Consider the following 20,667-nt stretch of genomic DNA (forward strand, 5'->3'; position numbering starts at 1 on the left):
GAGATACTTACAAGCTAGAATAATATAAGAAATAGGCATTTCTTTAATAAATATATATCAAATACTTGGTAAGTTTTATGGGCTATTCTGGGCATTGGGGATACAGCAGTGAACAAAAATCACTTCCCTTGGGGAGCTAATGCTCTAGGGGCAATGTGGACAACAAAGAGCATAAATAAGTAACATGTATAGTATGTTCCGTAATGATAAATGCCAAGGAGAAAATCAGAGAACAGGGGGAGAAATGGAATCTTGTGTGTAGACTGTGTAGTCAGGATTGCAGTTTTAGGTACAGGGTGAAAAATTCTGAAAAGACATAAAGAAAAAGACTTAAAGGAAAGAGGGAGCTAGCTATGTGGATCTGGAAGAAGAGATTCTGGAGAGGAAAGAGTAATGTACAAGGTCTTGAGATAAGTACATGTCTGGTGGGTCCAAGAAACATCAAGGGACCAGTGTGGCTGGAGTGAACTGAAAGAGAGTGAAGGTAGAGTGATGGCTAGTTTTACAGGTCAACATAGCTAGGCTATAGTTTCCAGTTATTCAATCAAACACTCATCTAAGTATTGCTGTGAAGATATTTTGTAGATGTGGTTAACGTCTACAATCAGTAGTCTTTAAATAAAAGGAAATTATTCTTGATAATGTGGATGGGCTGTGTCCCATCCATTGGAAGTCTCTGAAAGAAAAACTGAGCTTCCTCTGTGCTATAGGCTGAACATTTGAGTTCCTCCAAGGTTCACATGTTGCAACCTAATCCCCAGCGTCATGGTATTTGGAAGTCGGGTGTTTGTTACAGGGCCCAGAGGTAAGACCAGGTATGAATCGCAGGATTAGAGACACACAAAATGAAGCTAATATTCATTTCACAAATCACTTGGTTTTTGCACACAACACAGGTTAGTCAAAGTAGGGAAAATAGGAAAGGGGGTTACGAGCCCCTCCAAGGAGAAGCCTGGGAGGGAGGCATCTCAGCATGAGCTGTGGTCTTTGGTCCTGTAACAAGCTGTGAGCGGGACAACAGAGCCTCTGGCAGCGCTGGTCTAGAAAAACTCTCAGCAGCTGGAGTTGGGTCCTCCAGGAAAAGTCGCCAGTTGCTCGGCTTAGTGGGCTCGTTTAAAGGAGTCTGCCAGTGAGGTGTAATGGTTATGCCCCAGGGAGATCTTGTCTCTGTCCTTCTGTTCCAGTGAAATATTTCCATGGACATTGCCCAACAGGTTCCTTATTTAAAGTAACCCTCTTAATTTATCACTCTAACACATTTGAAGTCCTATATTAGATATTTCAAAACAACTAATAGCGAAGTTGACACTTGCCATTGTGATTGCATTCTGAATTACTTACTATAGCTTAAATCCTATGAGTTTCACAAAAGATGACGAGGAATCATAACCCAAGAGAAATCACATCATAAGTTGGGGACTTCGATAGGTGACTAGGTCATGGAGATGAAGCCCCATGAATGCGATTACGGTCATACAGCAGAGGCCTCAGAGAACTCCCCTGCCCCTTCTGTCCTGTGAGGACACAGTGCGAAGACAGGCTGGCTGGCTGTGAACCTGCAAGCAGGTAACCAGCCACCAAATCAGCTGATGTCTTGATCTTGGACTTCCCAGCCTCCAGAACTGTGAAGAATAATTTTCTGTTGCTTACAAGCCACTCAGTATTTGGCATTCTGTTATAGCATCCTGAACTAAGACACCCTGAGTGAGAAGAAATTCTGCCTCAGAACTGCAGAATCAACTTCTGCCCAAGACTTCCCAGCCTGTCAGCCTCCTCAACAACTTTCACGGTTGATAGCTTCCCACAATCACGTGAGTCAATCCCTTGAAATACCTTCTGTCTGTCTACCAGTAAGTATGTATATAAAATCTACTACTGGTTATGTTTTTCTGGAGGACCCTGACTAATACAAGTAGTAAGGTAACAGGTAGGAAGACTGGACCACATATCACCTTGTAGGTCATGGTAAGGACTGTTGCTTTAAGTTTTAGATGAGAAGCTAAGGAAGGATTTTGATCTGAAGCATGACATGATCTCATATTCTAAAAAATCATTCTGGCTGCTGTTTTGGGAATAGCAAAACAGGAACAAGAGGTGATGGTGACTTGGATCAGGATGATAGCAGTGGGGTGATAAGAGGTGATAGAATTCTGGATATATTTTCAAGGTAGGAAAAACAGAATTGTTTTCATAATGGATGTGGGGAATGAGAGAGGGGAATCAAGGATGACACAAACCTTTTTGGCCTGAGCAAACGGAGTAATGGGGTTTGGAGCAGGTTTGGAACATCAAAAGCTCACTTTTGGCAATAGAACCTTGAAATGCCTATTGGCCATACGGGCAGAGAGAGCAAGAAAGCATTTGGATGTGTCTGGTGCTCAGAGGGAAGACTTAGGCTGGAAATAGAAATGTGGGAATGGTGATTGATATTGAATGTGTGTGGTGGGAATTAGGTTTTGGTGTGGTGAGAGATGAGGGTGAGGGGAAGGTAGGAAGAAAGCATAACTCCAGGTTTCTGGCTTAGTTGTTAAAAATGGCATTCTCTGTTTAGGGAATGTGGATGGGGTAGAGAAGATGCTAGGTTTTGTATGTGTTGATTTTAAAACATTTATTTAACTGGAACTGGAGGTAATCTAGGAGACTATGTAATCTAATTTGATTCTCTCATAGATGAAGAAACTGAGGCTCCAGAAAGGCTAGCTTGTATTAGATTAACCAGTGCTGCTGCTGCTGCTTCTTCTTCTTCGTCTTTTTTTTTTTTTTGCAGTACTAGGGTACCTTTAATTAAAGTGAAGACTACAAAAGTAAAAGGCACATCTCCTCAGTTCTGAAGTTGATCCAGTCACTTCCAAACTAAAAAAAAAAAAAAAAAAAAAAAAAGGAAAAAGAAAAAAAGAAAAAAAAAAAAGAAAAGAACTTGGTGGGGTCAGATTGGCTCTCAGGTCAAGTGGAAATTTCCTATCAATTTTGGGGAAGGATTTGATGTCTGGCGTAGATTAAGACTACCCCAATTACTTTCAGGCTCAGTAGTTTAATTTCAGGAAACTTTAGACTGTGGTGATACTGGGCCAGGCCAGGCTAGATTTTTTTTTTAGGTGGAATAATCGGGTATCTGCACTGCAGCATTTTATTCTACCTTTAAATAATTCCTAGACTGAACAGTTTAAATTACCAACCGAGATTTTCACTGGCTGATTTTGGAATATTGTTTAAATATGAAGGAAATCTTGGGTAAAAGGAAGAAGACGGTGTTAAGAGATATAGTTCAACTCTCCAAGAAGTCCACTGAAGCTGTGTGGTAGTGAGGCCAGCAAACATGGGTTTAAATCCTCAGCGTGACTTCTAAGTAGCTCTGTGATTGTAAGTATATGGTGGACCTCTCTGGGCTATAGTCATCTGTAAGACGGGGATAATGAAGTCACACACACACAGAACTGTCCAAGGAAGTAAAACTATCACCGTATCTGGGAGAGGAAGCTCTTAATTGCACCCTTCCCCACAGTAAAATACTTATTAGCCATTTACTCACTAGCCAAGTTGGTGTTGAAGATGTACTGAGGGTCAATTTTTATCCTTTTCCTTGGCTTGATTCTCCATGCTTTCATTTCCATTAAAAAGTATAGATTTCTGGCAAATGGGAATGGTGGTGGGGGACAAGGGTGGGGAAGAGTGTTTCTGAAGCAAGCATGGAAGTATTCTCAAAGGGAATATAAGAGAGGCTGGTGAGTCCTAGCAGTCCCATGGCAGGACCCCAGGGTGACAGGAAGGGCTCAGAGGAAGGTTTTAAGATTATGTCCAGGGAGGGTGGTTCCCTGCCACAGTCAGGACATCCGTATCCTGCAAAGGAGAGAGCCATCAGTCATCAAGATCCCAGTTTAGGATCACAGGGTACCATGACAGCTGACAATTCGAAGTATTTTCCCACTTACCCCAAGGCAATGTAAGCCTCTTTGATTTTGGTGTGACACTCACAAGGAGCCCTGCTGATGGCTGAGATGGATTTTCCTACTAAACTGTTGAGAAGTGGGTTCAGAGTAAGGATTAGTGTCATTCAACTAACACTTAAAATTTTTCAGACTTAGAGTCACAGCAGTAATTGCCTGATGTTGGTGAATTGAAGCAAGCTTTTTTATTTTTTTTAAATGCAGAAAACAATATTCAGAACCCTTGCAGCATTCATTCACCTGCCAGCAGAGCAGGGCTCCAGCCTCTGAGGTTCTTCTGGGTTCCTGCTTACCACTGCTGTGTTCATAGCTATTTCAAGTCCTTCAACAGTGTGCATGACACAGGACTGCTGGGGATTAAATGGCAAACTGTCCCTAGTATGTGGCTAACATTCAGTACAGGGGACTGATTACCATTCTGTCAGCATATTCAAGCAAAAGAGTGAAGAAGTACTTATTTCTCATAATGGTTAATACCAAAATTCATCCAAGTGTTAATTTTAGACAAGTGTCTTAAGAGCCAGAGCATGTTTACTGTGAAAAGAGGAAAGTTATCAGTACACTTTGGGCCTCAGTTATTTCACTAAAGTTTCACTAAAGGCTTTCTCCTAGCCTGCTTCACTCTTCCACTTGGCAAGCTGCAACAGGTATAACTTAATCAAAAGAATACACAATCTGCTTCAAAATGAGTTAGAAGATGACTATAACTGACTCTCCACCTTCTAATGTCATTCTCTGCTAACATGGTATGGTCCAGGACACCTATAAGCTCTGTGGTGACTTGCAGGTACTCTAGCAAAGCCAAAGTATGGAGAGGACTCTGTGCTACTTTATTCAAATATAATGATGTTTTGGAAAGCAGGCATTTTGGGACTCAGATATATACTTACCTCAACTAAATGAAGAATTTGGTTAACAGCAATTGTGTTTTGATTCTCTGTATCAGAAGAGGTTAGTTGATGGGAAAGAGGGAGAAATGTATTGTTGAAATGATACCTTCAGATGAAATTTCCTAATATTATAGAATCTATAGTATAACCTTCCTTAAACAGACTTCCAGATACTAAAAAGAGAAAAAGAAAAACAGACCTTGATTACATAATCTATTTTCCTTTAATTTGAAGGTTAAGCTATGTTCTGTTCAAAACAAAAAGATAGAAACACCAAAAGTTTAAATTTGATCCATTTATTATTATTGCCACTTATGTGTACATTCTCCCAATTCTCTGCCTCAAATCTCAATGATGCCTTTATACTCGCAACATGTGTCCATCTCCAGTTTCCTTGTGCTGAAATGTCCGGCATTGGAATGTGAGGTATTTCTCAGGAAGCAGAGTAGTAATGTGTAGGGTGAAATGCTTGAGCAATATTTCTTACATGACGTGAAATTCATTATGAAATGCCACTAGATATAGTCCTTCATGAAAAGGAAATGTAAATTATATAAAATTTAAGTGATTAAAAATAAAAATACATCTGAAACATTAATAGTATAAACTTTGCAAAGCCTTTACATGAGCTACAAAATCTTGGAAATTATTGTAAAACTCTTTGTTTTCTTCCACTTTCCATAAGATCGGTTCCTAAGATAGTTCTGTGTATTATATGAAATTAGAACCTGCTGGAGCCTCAAAAGGTGGTATTAAAAAAAAAATGATAATTAGGAAAAGCGAAGTCCAAACATTAAAATTCTGGTTAATATTATATGAAATCAACTTACACCTGGTAAATCATTTTTTAAAAAAGCGAAGCACTTATTGTTTTTTAATTTTATATCCAATAACTGCATCAAACTTAATATTGATCTTTCGTCTTAAAATTGCCAGGAAACGCTCAGGAAGGGTCCTAAAAGAAAGATAACATGAAATAATTAGGAAAGTAATATTAAGTGCATTTGTAAAATATCTTTAAAAATACTTATATTTATCAAGTATCATGTCCATGTTCATCTTAAATAAGATTAAGAACTTTAACTCTGAGTCACCACTATATGTTCTTTCCAGTGAAATACATTTCCTTTTCAAAAGGAAAAGGAAAGTTTAACCTTCTTTAGGGTAGGAGTGACCTGAAAGATATAGTCTTCAAAATAAATATACTCGAATACTTTTCAAAAGATCTAAGAGACAAGGTGTATAGAACTGAATAGTTCAGGTACTAACAGCTTAAAAAAAAGAAACCTGACACTGGAGGGGAAGTAACAATAGGAACTAATTTTATACTTTATAATCCAGAAACTATTAAAATGTTTCATTTAAAGACTAGGGACGCAGAATTGCTGAAAGAAAATGAAGACAATACACTTGGTTTTTGAGCATAATGCTGAACAAATTATTTAACTTTTGAGTTTAAATTTCTTACAGGTAAATGAAACAATTAACACTTACCCCCACAGTGTCCTTATAACTAATCAATGTGTTAATATAAAGTGCCTTAATTTTATGGTGATGGACATACAGTAGGTTAATTTTTATCGCCCTACCCCATCCTTAAGTATATTGAGGAACTTGTCACATTCCAATGAGTCTGAGAGAAACTGAACAGAGTATGTAAACTTGTGTAACTATGTACAGACATCTGCTTAGATGGCATTAGTTAAATAAGGTTTAGAAACTGAGCAGCAAACATTCATATTCAGACAAAAATCAGGGCAATATTAATAATAGTGATAATTATAATAATAATGCTGGTATATAGCATTTATTACTTATAGTATGCTGAACATTTTAAATGCATTTTATTTATTTCTCACAGGCCTATAAAGTCCTGTTGTCTCCATATAACAGATGAAGAAACTGAGCTTCAAAGAAGTTAGATAACTCATCCATGTCCACATAGCAAATCACAAAAACACAGATTCATCTGTGATAAAAGTCTGGGGAAACTTTAACCATCAAACATTTTGGTGCCTCCTCTGTGTCCATCAACTCTTCAAAGCTCAGGAGATGTAGTGATGGAAACCAGACAAAATTCCTTCCCTCAGAAAGTTACATTCTAAAGACCATGATCACCGAACACTTACATAATGGGACAAGCATAATGGGAAACACTTTATAGGTTTTAACTCATTTATTTTCCAAGAAGATCCTTGAGCTTTATTATCTAAACCTATTATTTTTAAATGACTTCCTAAAGGATCCATGCTAGGGAAGCCTGACTCTAGGGACAGGCAGGCAGTAAGAGAGCAACAGGCTTTTTTTTCCCCCCTGACCTAAGGCACCTCCTCACTTTCCTCTATTACCTGACCAGTGTCATTGCCACACAGCTATCCCAGAAGAGTAATGGGGCAATATGTTATGCATTCTTTAAAAGAGTGGTTTCCAATCTTGGCTGTATGTTAGAATCACAGAGAAAGTTGTATCTCTTAGAGACCAAGCCACACTCCAGACCAATTAAATCAGAATCGTAGGGAGTAGGTCTCAGGCATTAATTAGCATTTTAAAAACTCCCAGGTAAGTTCTAGTGGGCACCAAAGTTGGGAGTTACTGCTCCAAAGAAATGCTTCTCAAATTCGAATGTCCATACAAATCACCTGTGGGTCTTATTAAAATGCAAATTCTGATTCAGGAGATCAGGAGATTCTACATTTCCAATAAACTCCCAGGTGATGGTGATGCTGCTCATCCATGGACCACATTTAAAGGAGCAAGGCTTAAAGGTCTGTAAAATTATAAGAGATTATGTAGCAATTCTTATGCTTCAGGATGACTTTGCAAAGAGCTCAATGATTATCTGTTGTATATTTAAATGACTATCTAAAACCTAACTATGGTCTCCTCCAATATCACGGTCCCATAATTCCATTATGTAATAATGATTAAAAACTATCCTCCTTCCTATTCATTCATTTATAAGACAAAACTTCCAGAAATGTACAAATTTCTTTCTTAAAAACAAAACAAAACAACTTAAAACTTGTGGAAATTATTTAATTTCTTTCCCCATTTGCTATACCAATCTTGCTTGAATTATTAACAAATGTGGTTTTAAAAATGGATGGATTCCTTAAGCCTATTAATTTTTATTAACTTAATTCCATTTAATTGTACTTTATCAAACGACTGACTTTAAATCTGAATTAAAACATGTAATAGATAATCTTTATGTGTAATGCTGACAAACATAACTGTCACTTACTTTTCTAACACTGAAAAAAAACTTAAAGAAGATGGAACAAAGATCATTTTCTGCTCAGTCAGGATCCCATCTATCAGCTTGTTTACCACTTCCTCAGGTTCCAGAGTGGGTCCCAAACTGAAATCAGAAGCAATCTTCAGAAATGAAACATTTCACGGAGGCTTCAGCTTTGGTTTGGTGCAAAACAAGTGAGTTAAATTACCATACAAACCATAGCATAACTGACTTGAAGCATCTAGCCTATCACAGGGACTCAAAGATGGTAGCTGTTTTCACATTAATAATAATAGCAAAACAAAACCATTTATTAGGACTCAAAAATAATTTAGCTAGATTAGGACTGACAAATTCAGTTTTAAATCCTTAGAAGTCTTCGAAAGAAGTCAGATACCATTATACAAGTTTTATTATTATATTAAGTGTATAATTTCTAAAGTATCAGAGGACTTAAAATACAGGGGTATGCTCAGCTCTAAGTCCTTGATCTTCATATGGAACCCTTATATTTATTAGGTCTTGATTTAATTTTTAGCTTTGTTACTTAGTTCCATGTCACATCTTTACTGTGTAACCACCCTGGTATTATACATTACTGAGTAAGAGGTGGTACCTAAAAAGTGACCTTTGTTCTCTGAGTGCTAGAATAAGTGCATTTAGGATAGAGTTACAAGAGAGTTAGTCCTGTTTTTTTTTTTTACATTTTATTAATGACTTAGAAAGAAAGATAAATAATTAAATTTACTCATGAAATTTGCTAATGTCACCAAATTGTTTGGGAGACTAACATTTTGGAGAGGCAGATTTTAAATGTGTGTGAATAGTTTAAGAGAATTGAGACAAAAATAATGGGATGAGGTTCTTTAGGAACAAATACAGAATAGTTCATTCAGAAAGAAAAATACACAGTAAAGTAAAACTGGGACAACTGAAAAGTGTAGGTATTGTACTTAAAAGTGGGCATGATAATTGTATACGGAGGAGAGCAGAACCTAAAATATATATAACATAATCTTTCATTCTCAGCATAGGTCAGTCGTTTGTCAGAAAACTGTGTGCACCCCAGGACCCAGATGCAATAGTATTACATATGAAAAGCTTGCAGAGGTGACAGGAGAGGCAATGTAATAATGCAAGTAATGGCTTTTGGCCCAATGGAGGCAAAAATGAAAGGTAATAGAAGCTTGAAGACTAAGCAGTCCTTTAGCCTGTGGGATAGGCAGGTAATGGGGACCAAGGAGGATGACTCTAGAAACTGAAGAATGCTTGTGCCTTGAACAGTGTTCAGAGGGAAAGTTACTTTCTGGCATATTGCTACCAGACCTCAATATTCCCATGTTCCATCCCTACCAATAAAATGGTGTTGCACTAAGCAAACTTTTCTAAGTTATTTGATCTCTTTGCCTAAGGTCTTAGCCTCTGTCAAAAGAATTTTTGTTAAATTTAATGGTTGTCCAATATCATGATATTAAGAAGACCAAAAGAAAAGTCTTCAATTGCTTGGTAGAAAAAAATATTTTAATCTTTAATCATTAAAATGCCAGTACATAGAAATATTTTCCCTGATAATTTACGTTAATAAGAGTTGCAAATCCTATTAAATAAATGTTGATAACGGATTTTGTAGAAACTATCCAAAAACACTTTCAGCCAATCTGTTGGGGTGGAGAAGAAGAATGTATGTGTGATTATAAGAATACTTAAGGAGAAAGAATATTTTCAGGTAGACGTACTGTGTTTGATTATCTAATTTTACCACTTAAGTAGCGGAATAATTTGGGGGATATTTCCACTCATCAAAGCTCAGGTTTTTGTTTTTGTGTTTAATCTGAAAAATGGAGGTAATGCAGTGGTATGCTGGTAAATGTGTATCAGCTGGCTCTCCAGGGGACAGAATTACCAGTTTAGTAGCGTTTTCCAGTTTCTATGGTATAAATACTCCCAATATGGCAATTCAAGCTACCAATATGGCATCACTGAATGAACATAAGGTGGCTTCAGTACTCTACTGGTAACATTGTGGTTAAATGGGAAATACAATTTCAAGCTACCAATATGGCATCACTGAATGAACATAAGGTGGCTTCAGTACTCTACTGGTAACATTGTGGTTAAATGGGAAATACACATACAAATATTTATACAGTTATAGTATACTGATGTTACTTGTCATCTTCTTATATAACATTTTCTTTTTTATGGTACTAGCCAATGAAAACTAACAGCTTTCTGTAGCAAACACACAACTAAATTTTTTGAGAAAATAAATTTTGTTATGTAAAGTACATATTGGAGAGTAGACATTTAAAAAGGATGATTCAGAACATCCAATTATTCTTAATCTAATAAATTCAGATTATAGTGCATTATTTGTATCACTAATAGAAAAGAAAAAGATACCTTATTTAAGGGCAAAGCATTTAACTAAAAATTGCTCATATACCTAATAATAAAGCCCCAAAATACATGAAGCAAAAAAAATGACAGAATTGAAGAGAAATATGGATAGTTTAAAAAAAAGAGCTGGAGACATTAATCCCACTTTCAACAATGAACTGAACAGCTAGACAGAAGATCAACAAGGAAACAGAAAACTTGAACAACAGTATAAATTAACCAAACTAACAGTACCTATAGAACACTTCACCCAACAACAATAGAATACATATTCCTCTGAAGGGCACAATAAACATTCTCCAGGACAGATCTTATGTTAGACCACAAAATACTGAAATCATACAAAGTATGGTCTCTGACCATAGTGAAACGAAATTAGAAATTGGTAACAGCGCACACCAAAGGTCATTGCAGCATTATTTACAATAGCCAAGATATGGAAGTAACCTAAATGTCCATTAATATTTGAGTAAATAAAGAAGATGTGGTATATTTATACAGCAGAATATTACTCAGCCTTTAAAAAAAGAAATTTTGCCATTTGCAACAACATGGATGGATCTAGAGAGTATTATGCTAAGTGAAATAAGTCAGACAGAGAAAGACAGATATCATATTATCTCACTTATATGTGGAATCTAAAAAACAAAACAAACAAATAAACAAAACAAAACAAAAACAGACTCACAGATACAGAGAACAAATGGGTGGTTGCCAGAGGGGAGGTGGGGGGAAGAGGAAGGGACAAAATAGGTGAAGGGGATAAAGAGGTACAAACCTCCAGTTATAAAATAAATAAGCCACAGGATGTATTATATAGCATAAGGAGTATGATCAATAATACTGTAATAACTGTGTGGGGACAGATGGTTACTCGATTTATCGTGGTGATCATTTCATTAAGTATGTAAATATCAAATCACTATGTAGTATACCTGAAACTAACATAATATTGTACATGAACTATATTTCAATAAAAAAGAAATCGGTAACATACTGTGGAAAATTCACAAATATGTGGAAATCAACCAATGGGACAAAGAAGAAATCACAGGAAATTAGAAAGTATTTTAAGATGAACTAAAAAACAAAGCATACCAAAATTTATTGGACACAGCAAGAGCAGTGTTCAGAGGGAATTTACAGCTATAAACACTTACATTAAAAAAGAAGAAAGATTTCAAATCAATAACCTAACTTTTCACCTTAAGAATCTAGAAAAAAAAAACTAAACCTAAAGCAAACAAAATAAAGGAAATAATAGAGATTAAAGCAGAGATAAATGAAAGAATAGAAGACAAGAGAAAGAATCAATGACTCTTGGGGAATGATGGAAATGTTAGGTATCTTGATTGTGGTAGTGTTTTCATAGGTATATACATCTATCAAAATTCATCAAATCGTACATTTGAAATATGTGTAGTTTACTGTATAGAAATTATACCACAATAAAGTCACTTCAGAAAACTCACTGAAACCAAAAGTTGACTCTTTGAAAAGAACAACAAAATTGATAATTTTTTTGCTAGAACTGATCAAGAAAAGAGAGAAGACAGACTATTACAATCAAGAATAAAAGTGAATTCATTACTGAGTTCCTACTACCAACCTTACAGAAATAAAAAAGGACTATAAAAGAATACTGTGAACAATTATATGCCAAAAATTAAATAACCTAAACAAAATGTAGAAATTCCTAGGAACACACAAAGTACCAAAACTGACTCAAGCAGAAATAAAAAAAACCTGAGTATACCTTTAACAAAAGATTAAATTAGTAATCAAAAAAATCCCAGCAAAGAAAAGCCCAGGACTAGAGGGCTTCATGATGAGCTCTACCCAACATATAAAGAATTAACACCAGTCCTTCTCAAAGTCTTTCAAAAAACAGAAGAGGAGAGAATTCTTCCCAACTCATTCTATGAGGCCAGAATTACCCTGTTACTGGAGCCAAAGATATCACTAGAAAACTATATACCAATATCTCTTATGCATATAGATGCATATGTCATCAACAAAATACCATCAAATCAAATCCAGCATCAAACTAAAAGGATTATATACCATAGCCAAGTTAGATTTATTCCAGGAATGCAAGGTGGTTCACCATATAAAAATCAATGAATGTACTATACCATATTAACAGAATGAAGCAAAAGATCATCACCATACACACAGAAAAATCATTTAACAAAATCTAATACCCTTTAATGAGAAAAAAAAATCACTCAACAACGTAGGAACACAAAGGAACTTCCTTAACTTGATTTTTACAAGCTCTTGTATGCATGCAGTCTGATTTGTGTGAGCAGAGTGGAATATAGAAGATAATAGGACTTATTAAATAAAAAGATGATTGTGAGCCTTTCTAATAATCAAAAATATACTACTATAACATGGAAGTACTGGTTTTTTCCTGTCATGTTGGTAAAGATTAAAAATATGCTAATATCCAAAGCTGGCAAAGGTGAGAGGAATGGACACTTTATACCCTGTTGGGGGGAGGATAAATTAGAACAATTCTTCTGGAGGGCAATCTAGTAAATCTATCAAAAGTAAATAAATTCCTTTGATCCAATAATTCATTAAAAAATTATAATAAAATAGTCAGAAAAGTGAGCAAAGATACACACACACATATATACATGTACATGTGTACACATATATGAATATATAAACATGTAATACATATATGTATACATGCACACATAAACAAGGATATGCGTTTGTTACAATAATTAAAGATTTGAGATTTAAATGTCCATCGATAGAGAAGATGTATATCCAAGGATTGTTAGGCGAACAAAAAGAATAAGGTAAGAAAAAAAGCTAAGAGTAAGGTAAGTAAAGTAAGCTCTCTATATATCAGCACAGAAAGTTGACAGCAGCACATTGTTAAGTCAAAAAGGCAGCTTATAGAATAGTATGTATGTTTCCATGTACCAGAAAAAGAAATCATTAAGAAGTATAGCCTCTTAAATTAGAAAGCTTTAACTGGAGATCTAATTTTTCAATAAAGTGATCTCTGGAAGAGTAGCAATTTTGAAGGGGCTTTTCTCTATATTACTTAAGTTTTGATTATAATCATCATGCATTATCAGGAATTCAATAAAGCTACTTCCAATGAAGTATTTAATATACATTAAAAATAATGATTCTTAGGAAAAAATTTCAATTTAAAATTTCTATTAAAAAACAAAGCTAGGAATAGAAGGGCATTTGAAGTCAGAGACCTAGGTAGGAATTCTGATCTGTCACTCTGGGACGGTGTGACCTTGGGTAATTTTCTTAAATTCTCCAAGTTCCAGTTTCTTTGTCCATAAAATGAGCATAGTATGATTTATCTTGCAGAATGGATATAAGGATTAGAATAGGGTAGGCAAACTATGATGGGCCCAAATCTTGTCCTCCTGGATGAAAGATTAGAAGTAATTTATAGAAGATATTTAGACCTAGTAGGGTACCTGGTATATAGTAGGCTTTCAGTAAATGCTTTTAATAAGATGATCTCTTGACATCCAAATTTATTTAATAAAAATAACTCTTAGCTGTCAAAAAATTACTTGCAGCACCTGATTATCCTTAATTCCAATAAACTTGTATTATTCTGCATTACAACCCACACATTGCAGTTTCTTTGCAACGTGTTAGATGTATAAATATAATAACCAATAAACTACATCTAAAAGAGAATTTAAGTTCCAACATTAATATGATACAAACTATATTGAATCAGAGATTTAGATGTTGGTTCAGTTTTCTTCTTTCAGAAAGGCTGTCCTCTGTGTAAAAAAGAAAATTTGGGCTGAATCTCAATTCTTCTAAATATGGGTAAGTTACTTGATCTCTCTAAGCAAAGCATTCTTAAGAGGTTTAAGAAAATTACAGGGGGAGAAGGGGCCAAGATGGCAGAGTAGAAGGATGATCATAGCTCACCGTCTCCCACAAATACACCAAAACTCATATCCACAGATCCACCCAGCCAACCAGAGCACCTGCTGAACTCCAACAAAACATCGCCCTTTTCAAAAGACAAAGATGCCACAAATCTGCTAGGAGAAAAGGAAAAAAGAAGAAAAAGCAAAACAGTGCGGGACCAGTCCTGCAGGGAGGGAGCGGCAAAGGAGGACTAGCACTCATTTGCTGAATATCCCCATCTCCAATGGAGAGACCAGCGGGACAGAGGTAGAACCTCAGAGGCTCCGATCTGTATGGAGCACCCCTTGACTGACAGAACTAAGTTAAACAGGCACAAAGGGTCCCTGCAACACCCAGCCTGGAGACATGAGCTGGGGGCTGGGACAGGCTGCCTGAGGACTGGGGCAGCTGCACTGAGGCACCCCTGGGGGACTGCATGGTGCTGTGCACCGTGGCTGGGAAGGGATACAGAGCAGAACAACCTGGGCCCCCCACAAATTAATGAAAAAAAAAAAAAGCAAAGCAACATGGCTGGTGTGCCCTGGGGTAAGGGGCACCATAGCCTTTGTTGCCTCAGACCCACGGTGCCAATACTGGCGCCTCTTGGGAGAACAGAGGTGGGGGCACAGCCACAGCCGCCATATGCTCCTGTGCACAGCGCCTGGGTGGGGGGCGGGGCCAAGACCTGAATCCACACCTGGGGCCCTGCAACCTCCCAGGCAGGACTGAGACTTGTTTACAGCCTGAGGCAGATAGGATCTTTCTGTCCTGGCACCTCAGGGAACTTGCACTGCCAAGACAAACAAGGAGCTGAGTTTTGGCATGGTGGGGTTGTTCCGCTGTCTTCCCCGAGCCCACCTACAAAGCACCACCCGAGGTAGAGTGGGCAGCTGCACAGAGCAGTGGAGCGATCGGAGCAATCAGGACTGGGAGAGGGCGGGTGGCCACCGCCTTCCATGCAGGAGCGCAGCACCTGACCTTGGTGCTGGGAGGGGGCGCAACTGACCCGCCTACCTCACCTGAGCGCAGCATCTGACTGTGGCATTGGGAAGGAGAGTGACCCGCCCACCCACTGAGATGGAGCACAGCACCTGACCCAGTGTTGGGAGGGGGTATGATCTGCTTGCTGACAGGCACTGGCAGCAGCACAGAGGAGGGCGCCAAAGGAGGGTCTCTGGAAACAGCAAGCTGAGTTCACAAAATGGCGAGGACAGAAAGACTTCTCAATAAAATCATTAAGCGTGCACAGTCTCCAGGAGAACACATCCCCCCTTTTTTTTTGTTTTAATCTTGTTTTTAATCTTTTCTACTTTTATTACCTTTTTAATCTTTACTTTTTAAACAATTGTATATGTCTACAGTTTTAATCCCTCTTAAAATTTTCTTTTAAGATTTTTTATTATTATTATTTAAAAAAATCCACCTCATTTCATTTTTATTTCTCTTGGTTTTGATCTTCTGTTATTGATTATACACAAGTTTTAAATATTGCTTTCTGATCTTTTCTCTTTATTTAAGGTTTTTAAAAGACATCTCAACTCAGTTGCTATTCTGCTTCAACTTGCTCTTCTATTATTGATTATATACTGTTTTCAAACTTTTTTTCTCCATTCTTTTAAAATTCTCTCTCTCTCTTTTTTTTAAGTTTTATTCCTGCATAGGCTTTAGATAGATAAATATTTTAAATAAACTCCTTAAGGACCACAATAGATAACTGATACTCCTTAAGCCACAGTGCCAGAGAGATATGAGTAATAAGAAGCAGAGGAACCACTCCCAATCAAAAGAGCAAGAGAAATCCCCTGAAAGCATGATCAATGAAATAGACACTGATGGCCTACTAGATCAATATTTCAAAAAAGGAGTGATCAAAGTACTGAAGGAACTAAAAGAGATAGTGTTTAGAGATATAAAATACGTCAAAAATGAAATTGAAGCTATAAAGAAGAGCCAACTAGAATTGATAAACTCATTGGCTGAAATGAGAACTAGTCAAAAGGCTATACACAGCAGGCTACACAATGTAGAGGAAAAGATAAGTGACCTAGAAGACAGGACAACAGAAAGTACCCAAACAGCTGAGAGAAAAACAAATAAAAAACAATGAAATCAATATAAGGGACCTATGGGATAATATAAGGCATGCCAATCTACGCATAATAGGGGTTCCAGAAGAGGAAGAAAGAACAAAGGGGATTGAAAAGGTATTTGAAGAAATCAGGACTGAATACTTCCCAAATCTAAAGAAGGAATCAGATATCCAAGTACAGGAGGCTCACAGGGTCCCAAACAGGAAGAACCCAAACAGACCCACACCAAGACATATCATAATCAGGATGGCCACAGTCAAGGATAAAGAAATGATCCTAAAGGCAGCAAGAGAAAAACAAAGAGTGAGTTACAAGGGAACCCCCATAAGGCTCTCAGCAGATTTCTCTACACAAACACTACAGGTCAGAAGGGAGTGGCAAGATATATTCAAAGTCCTGAATGAAAAAAAGATGCGGCCTAGGATACTCTATCCAGCAAGGCTATTCTTTAGAATAGAAGGAGAGATAAAGAATTTCACAGACAAGCAAAATCTAAAAGAGTTTAACAACACTAAACTCATGCTAAAAGAAATATTGAAAGGTCTACTCTAAATAGAAAAGAAGCAGGATGCTACAAAAATGAGAAACTCATAAATGGAAACTCATAACTCATAACTATTATGAATTACAAATAGAATAAACACAAAATTGTAAAAGAAGACATCTAAATCATTAAAAGTGGGAGAGGGAAGAAAGAAAATACAGGTTATTTTTTTTCTTTTCAAAATTTTTTGTTCTTGGTAGGATGGGTTTGAGTTTATACTACTATCTGTTTAATACAAACAGTTATAGTAATGGGTTAACAGACTTATAAAAAAAGGGTTACCACAAGCCAAAAACTTACAAGTGAGTCACAAAAACTAAAGAAAATCCAAGATAATACAAAGGAAAACTACCAAATCACAAAAGGAAGAAGAAAGAAACAAAGAGGAAATACCAAATCAACTGCAAAAATAAGTTCAAAATGGCAATAAACACATATCTATCATTAATTACTGTAAATGTTAATGGACTAAATGCTCCAATCAAAAGACATAGAGTGGCAGACTGGATAATAAAGCAAGAACCTTCAATATGCTGCATACAAGAGACCCACTTTAGGGAGAAGGACATTGAGAGTGAAAGGATGGAAAAGGATATTCCATGAAAATGGAAAAGCCAAAAAAGCAGGTGTAGCAGTACTGATTTCAGACAAAATAGACTTTAAAACAAAGGCCATAAAGAAAGATAAAGAAGGACATTTTATAATGATTAAAGGAATAATACAAGATGAGGATATTACACTCATTAATATATATGCACCCAATATAGGAGCACCTAAGTACATAAAACAATTACTAACAAAGATAAAGGGGGATATTGATGGGAATACAATCATTGCTGGAGACTTTAACACCACATTGACATCACTAGACATATCTTACAGACAGAAAATAAATAAGACAACAGAGAAATTAAATAATACAATACAAAAATTAGATTTGGTGGATATTTTCAGAGCATTACACCCCCCCAAAATAGGATATACATTCTTTTCAAGTGCACATGGAACATTTTCTAGGGTTGATCATGTACTTGGGCTCAAAAAATGCCTCACCAATTTTAAGAAGATAGAAATTATCTCAAGCATCTTTACTGACCACAATGCCATGAAACTAGAAATCAACTACAGAGAAACAAAGGAGAAAAAAAGGAAAGCATGGAGATTAAATAACATGCTATTAAAAAACCAATGGGTCAATGATGAAATCAAAGTTGAAATGAAAAAATATCTTGAGACAAATGAAAATGAAAACACGATCACACAAAATTTATGGGATGCAGCAAAGGCAATGCTAAGAGGGAAGTTTATAGCAATACAGGCATTCCTCAAAAAAGAAGAACAATCTCAAATACACAATCTAAACCACTAGCTAAAAGAATTAGAAAAAGAAGAGCAAAAAACCCCAAAAGTCAGCAGAAGGAAGGAAATAATAAAGATCAGGGAGGAAATAAATAAAATAGAGATAAAAAAATAGAAAAAATCAATCATACCAAAAGCTGGATTTTTGAAAGAGTAAATAAAATCCACAAACCTCTGGCCAAACTCACAAAGAAGAAAAAAGAGAGAGCACAAATAAGCAAAATAAGGAAGGAAAATGAAGAAATTACAACAAATAGCATAGAAATACAGAATATCATATGAGAATATTATGAAATACTATATGGAACCAAAATGCATAGCCTAGAGGAGATAGGTAAGTTTCTGGAAACATACAGTCCACCAAGACTGAATCAAGAAGAAACTGACCACTTGAACAAACAGATCACTAGAAATGAAATCGAATTAGCAATAAAAATCCTCCCTATAAATAAAAGTCCAGGACCAGATGGCTTCACCAGGGAATTCTACCAAACATGCAAAAACTCATACCAGTCCTTCTCAAACTCTTCCAGAAGATTGAAAAGGAGGGAATACTCCCAAACTCATTCTATGAAGCCACAATTACCCTGATACCAAAATCAGGCAAAGACACCACCAAAAAAGAGAATTATAGACCAATATCATGGATGAACATAGATGCAAAAATCCTTACCAAAATATTAGCAAATAGAATCCAGCAGCACATAAAAAAGATTATACATCATGATCAACTGGGGCTCACCCCAGGGACACAAGGGTGGTTCAACATACGCAGATTAATCAATGTAATATATCACATCAACAAGAGAAAGGACGAAAACCATATGATCATCTCAATAGATGCCGAAAAAGCATTTGATAAAATTCAAAACCCATTTATGATAAAAACTCTCACCAAAGTGGGTATAGAGGCAACATATCTCAATATAATAAAAGCTATATATGACAAACCTACAGCCAGCATTGTACTTAATGGTGAAAAACTCAAAAGCTTCCCACTAAAGTCTGGGACAAGACAAGGATGCCCACTATCACCACTCCTATTCAACATAGTCTTTGAAGTCCTAGGCCACAACAATCAGGCAAGAGAGAGAAATAAAAGGGATCCAAATTGGAAAAGAAGAGGTAAAAGTGTCACTATATGCAGATGACATGATACTATATATAGAAAACCCTAAAAGATCCACACAAAAACTACTAGAAATAATGAAAGAATTCAGCAAAGTAGCAGGTTACAAGATTAACATTCAAAAATCAGTTGCATTTCTTTACACTAATGATGAATCCACAGAAAAAGAAAGTAAAGGAACAGTCCCCTTTAAAATAGCACCCAAAGTAATAAAGTACCTAGGAACAAATTTAACCAAGGAGGTGAAAGACTTATACATGGAAAACTATAAAACACTGATTAAGGAAATTAAAGAAGACTTAAAAAAATGGAAAGATATCCCATGCTCTTGGATTGGAAGAATCAACATTGTTAAAATGGTCATACTGCCCAAGCCAATCTATAGATTTAATGCAATCCCTATCAAATTACCCAGGACATATTTCACAGAACTAGAACAAATCATAATAAAATTTATATGGAACCACAAAAGACCTAGAATTGCCAAAGCATTACTGAAGAAAAAGAAAGAGGCTGGAGGAATAACTCTCCCAGACTTCAGACAATACTATAAAGCTATAGTAATCAAAACAGCATGGTATTGGTACAAAAACTGACATATGGACCAATGGAACAGAACAGAGAGCCCAGGAATGAACCCACAAACTTCTGGTCAACTAATCTTTGACAAAGGAGGCAAGAATATACAATGGAATAAAGACAGTCTTTTTTCAGCAAATGGTGTTGGGAAAACTGGACAGCAGCATGTAAATCAATGAAGCTAGAACACTCCCTTACACCATACATAAAAATGAACTCAAAACGGATCAAAGACTTAAACATAAGACAAGATACAATAAACCTCCTAGAAGAAAATATAGGCAAAACATTATCTGACATACATCTCAAAGATGTTCTCCTAGAACAGTCTACTCGAGCAATAGAAATAAAAGCAAGAATAAACAAATGGGACCTAACTAAAGTCACAAGCTTCTGTACAGCAAAGGAAACCATCAGTAAAACAAAATGACAACATATGGAATGGGAGAAAATTTTTGCAAATGAAACCAACAAAGGCTTGATCTCAGAATATATAAGCAGCTCATATGACTTACTAAGAAACAAACAAACAAGCCAATCCAAAAATGGGCAGAAGACCTAAACAAGCAATTCTCC

At 36.3% G+C, this 20,667-nt stretch overlaps 1 protein-coding gene and 1 long non-coding RNA gene across 3 annotated transcripts in view; one reads left to right on the forward strand and one right to left on the reverse strand.

Moving 5' to 3' along the window:
* Window positions 1–1,690: 1,690 nt before the first annotated feature.
* On the forward strand, window positions 1,691–7,554 carry LOC140687136 (uncharacterized). The gene is made up of 3 exons (XR_012061268.1): window positions 1,691–1,811; window positions 3,222–3,360; window positions 6,696–7,554. It is a non-coding gene; the product is annotated as an uncharacterized lncRNA (long non-coding RNA).
* The window catches only part of HSD17B11 (hydroxysteroid 17-beta dehydrogenase 11), a 33,990-nt gene continuing 18,437 nt past the window's right edge, over window positions 5,115–20,667 (reverse strand). Inside the window, exons 6-8 of one of the 2 annotated variants that reach the window (XM_072943094.1) lie at window positions 8,079–8,195; window positions 5,665–5,789; window positions 5,115–5,361 (exon numbers count right to left, since the gene is read on the reverse strand). In XM_072943094.1, coding sequence (XP_072799195.1) covers window positions 5,699–5,789; window positions 8,079–8,195 — 208 coding nt within the window. In that variant the 3' untranslated portion in view covers window positions 5,115–5,361; window positions 5,665–5,698. Of the gene's footprint in view, window positions 5,790–8,078; window positions 8,196–20,667 lie in introns of both variants that reach the window. The other variant, XM_031688412.2, reaches the window with a different exon arrangement.

Source organism: Vicugna pacos, chromosome 2 (assembly GCF_048564905.1).
Source record: "Vicugna pacos chromosome 2, VicPac4, whole genome shotgun sequence".
Taxonomy (NCBI): domain Eukaryota; kingdom Metazoa; phylum Chordata; class Mammalia; order Artiodactyla; family Camelidae; genus Vicugna; species Vicugna pacos.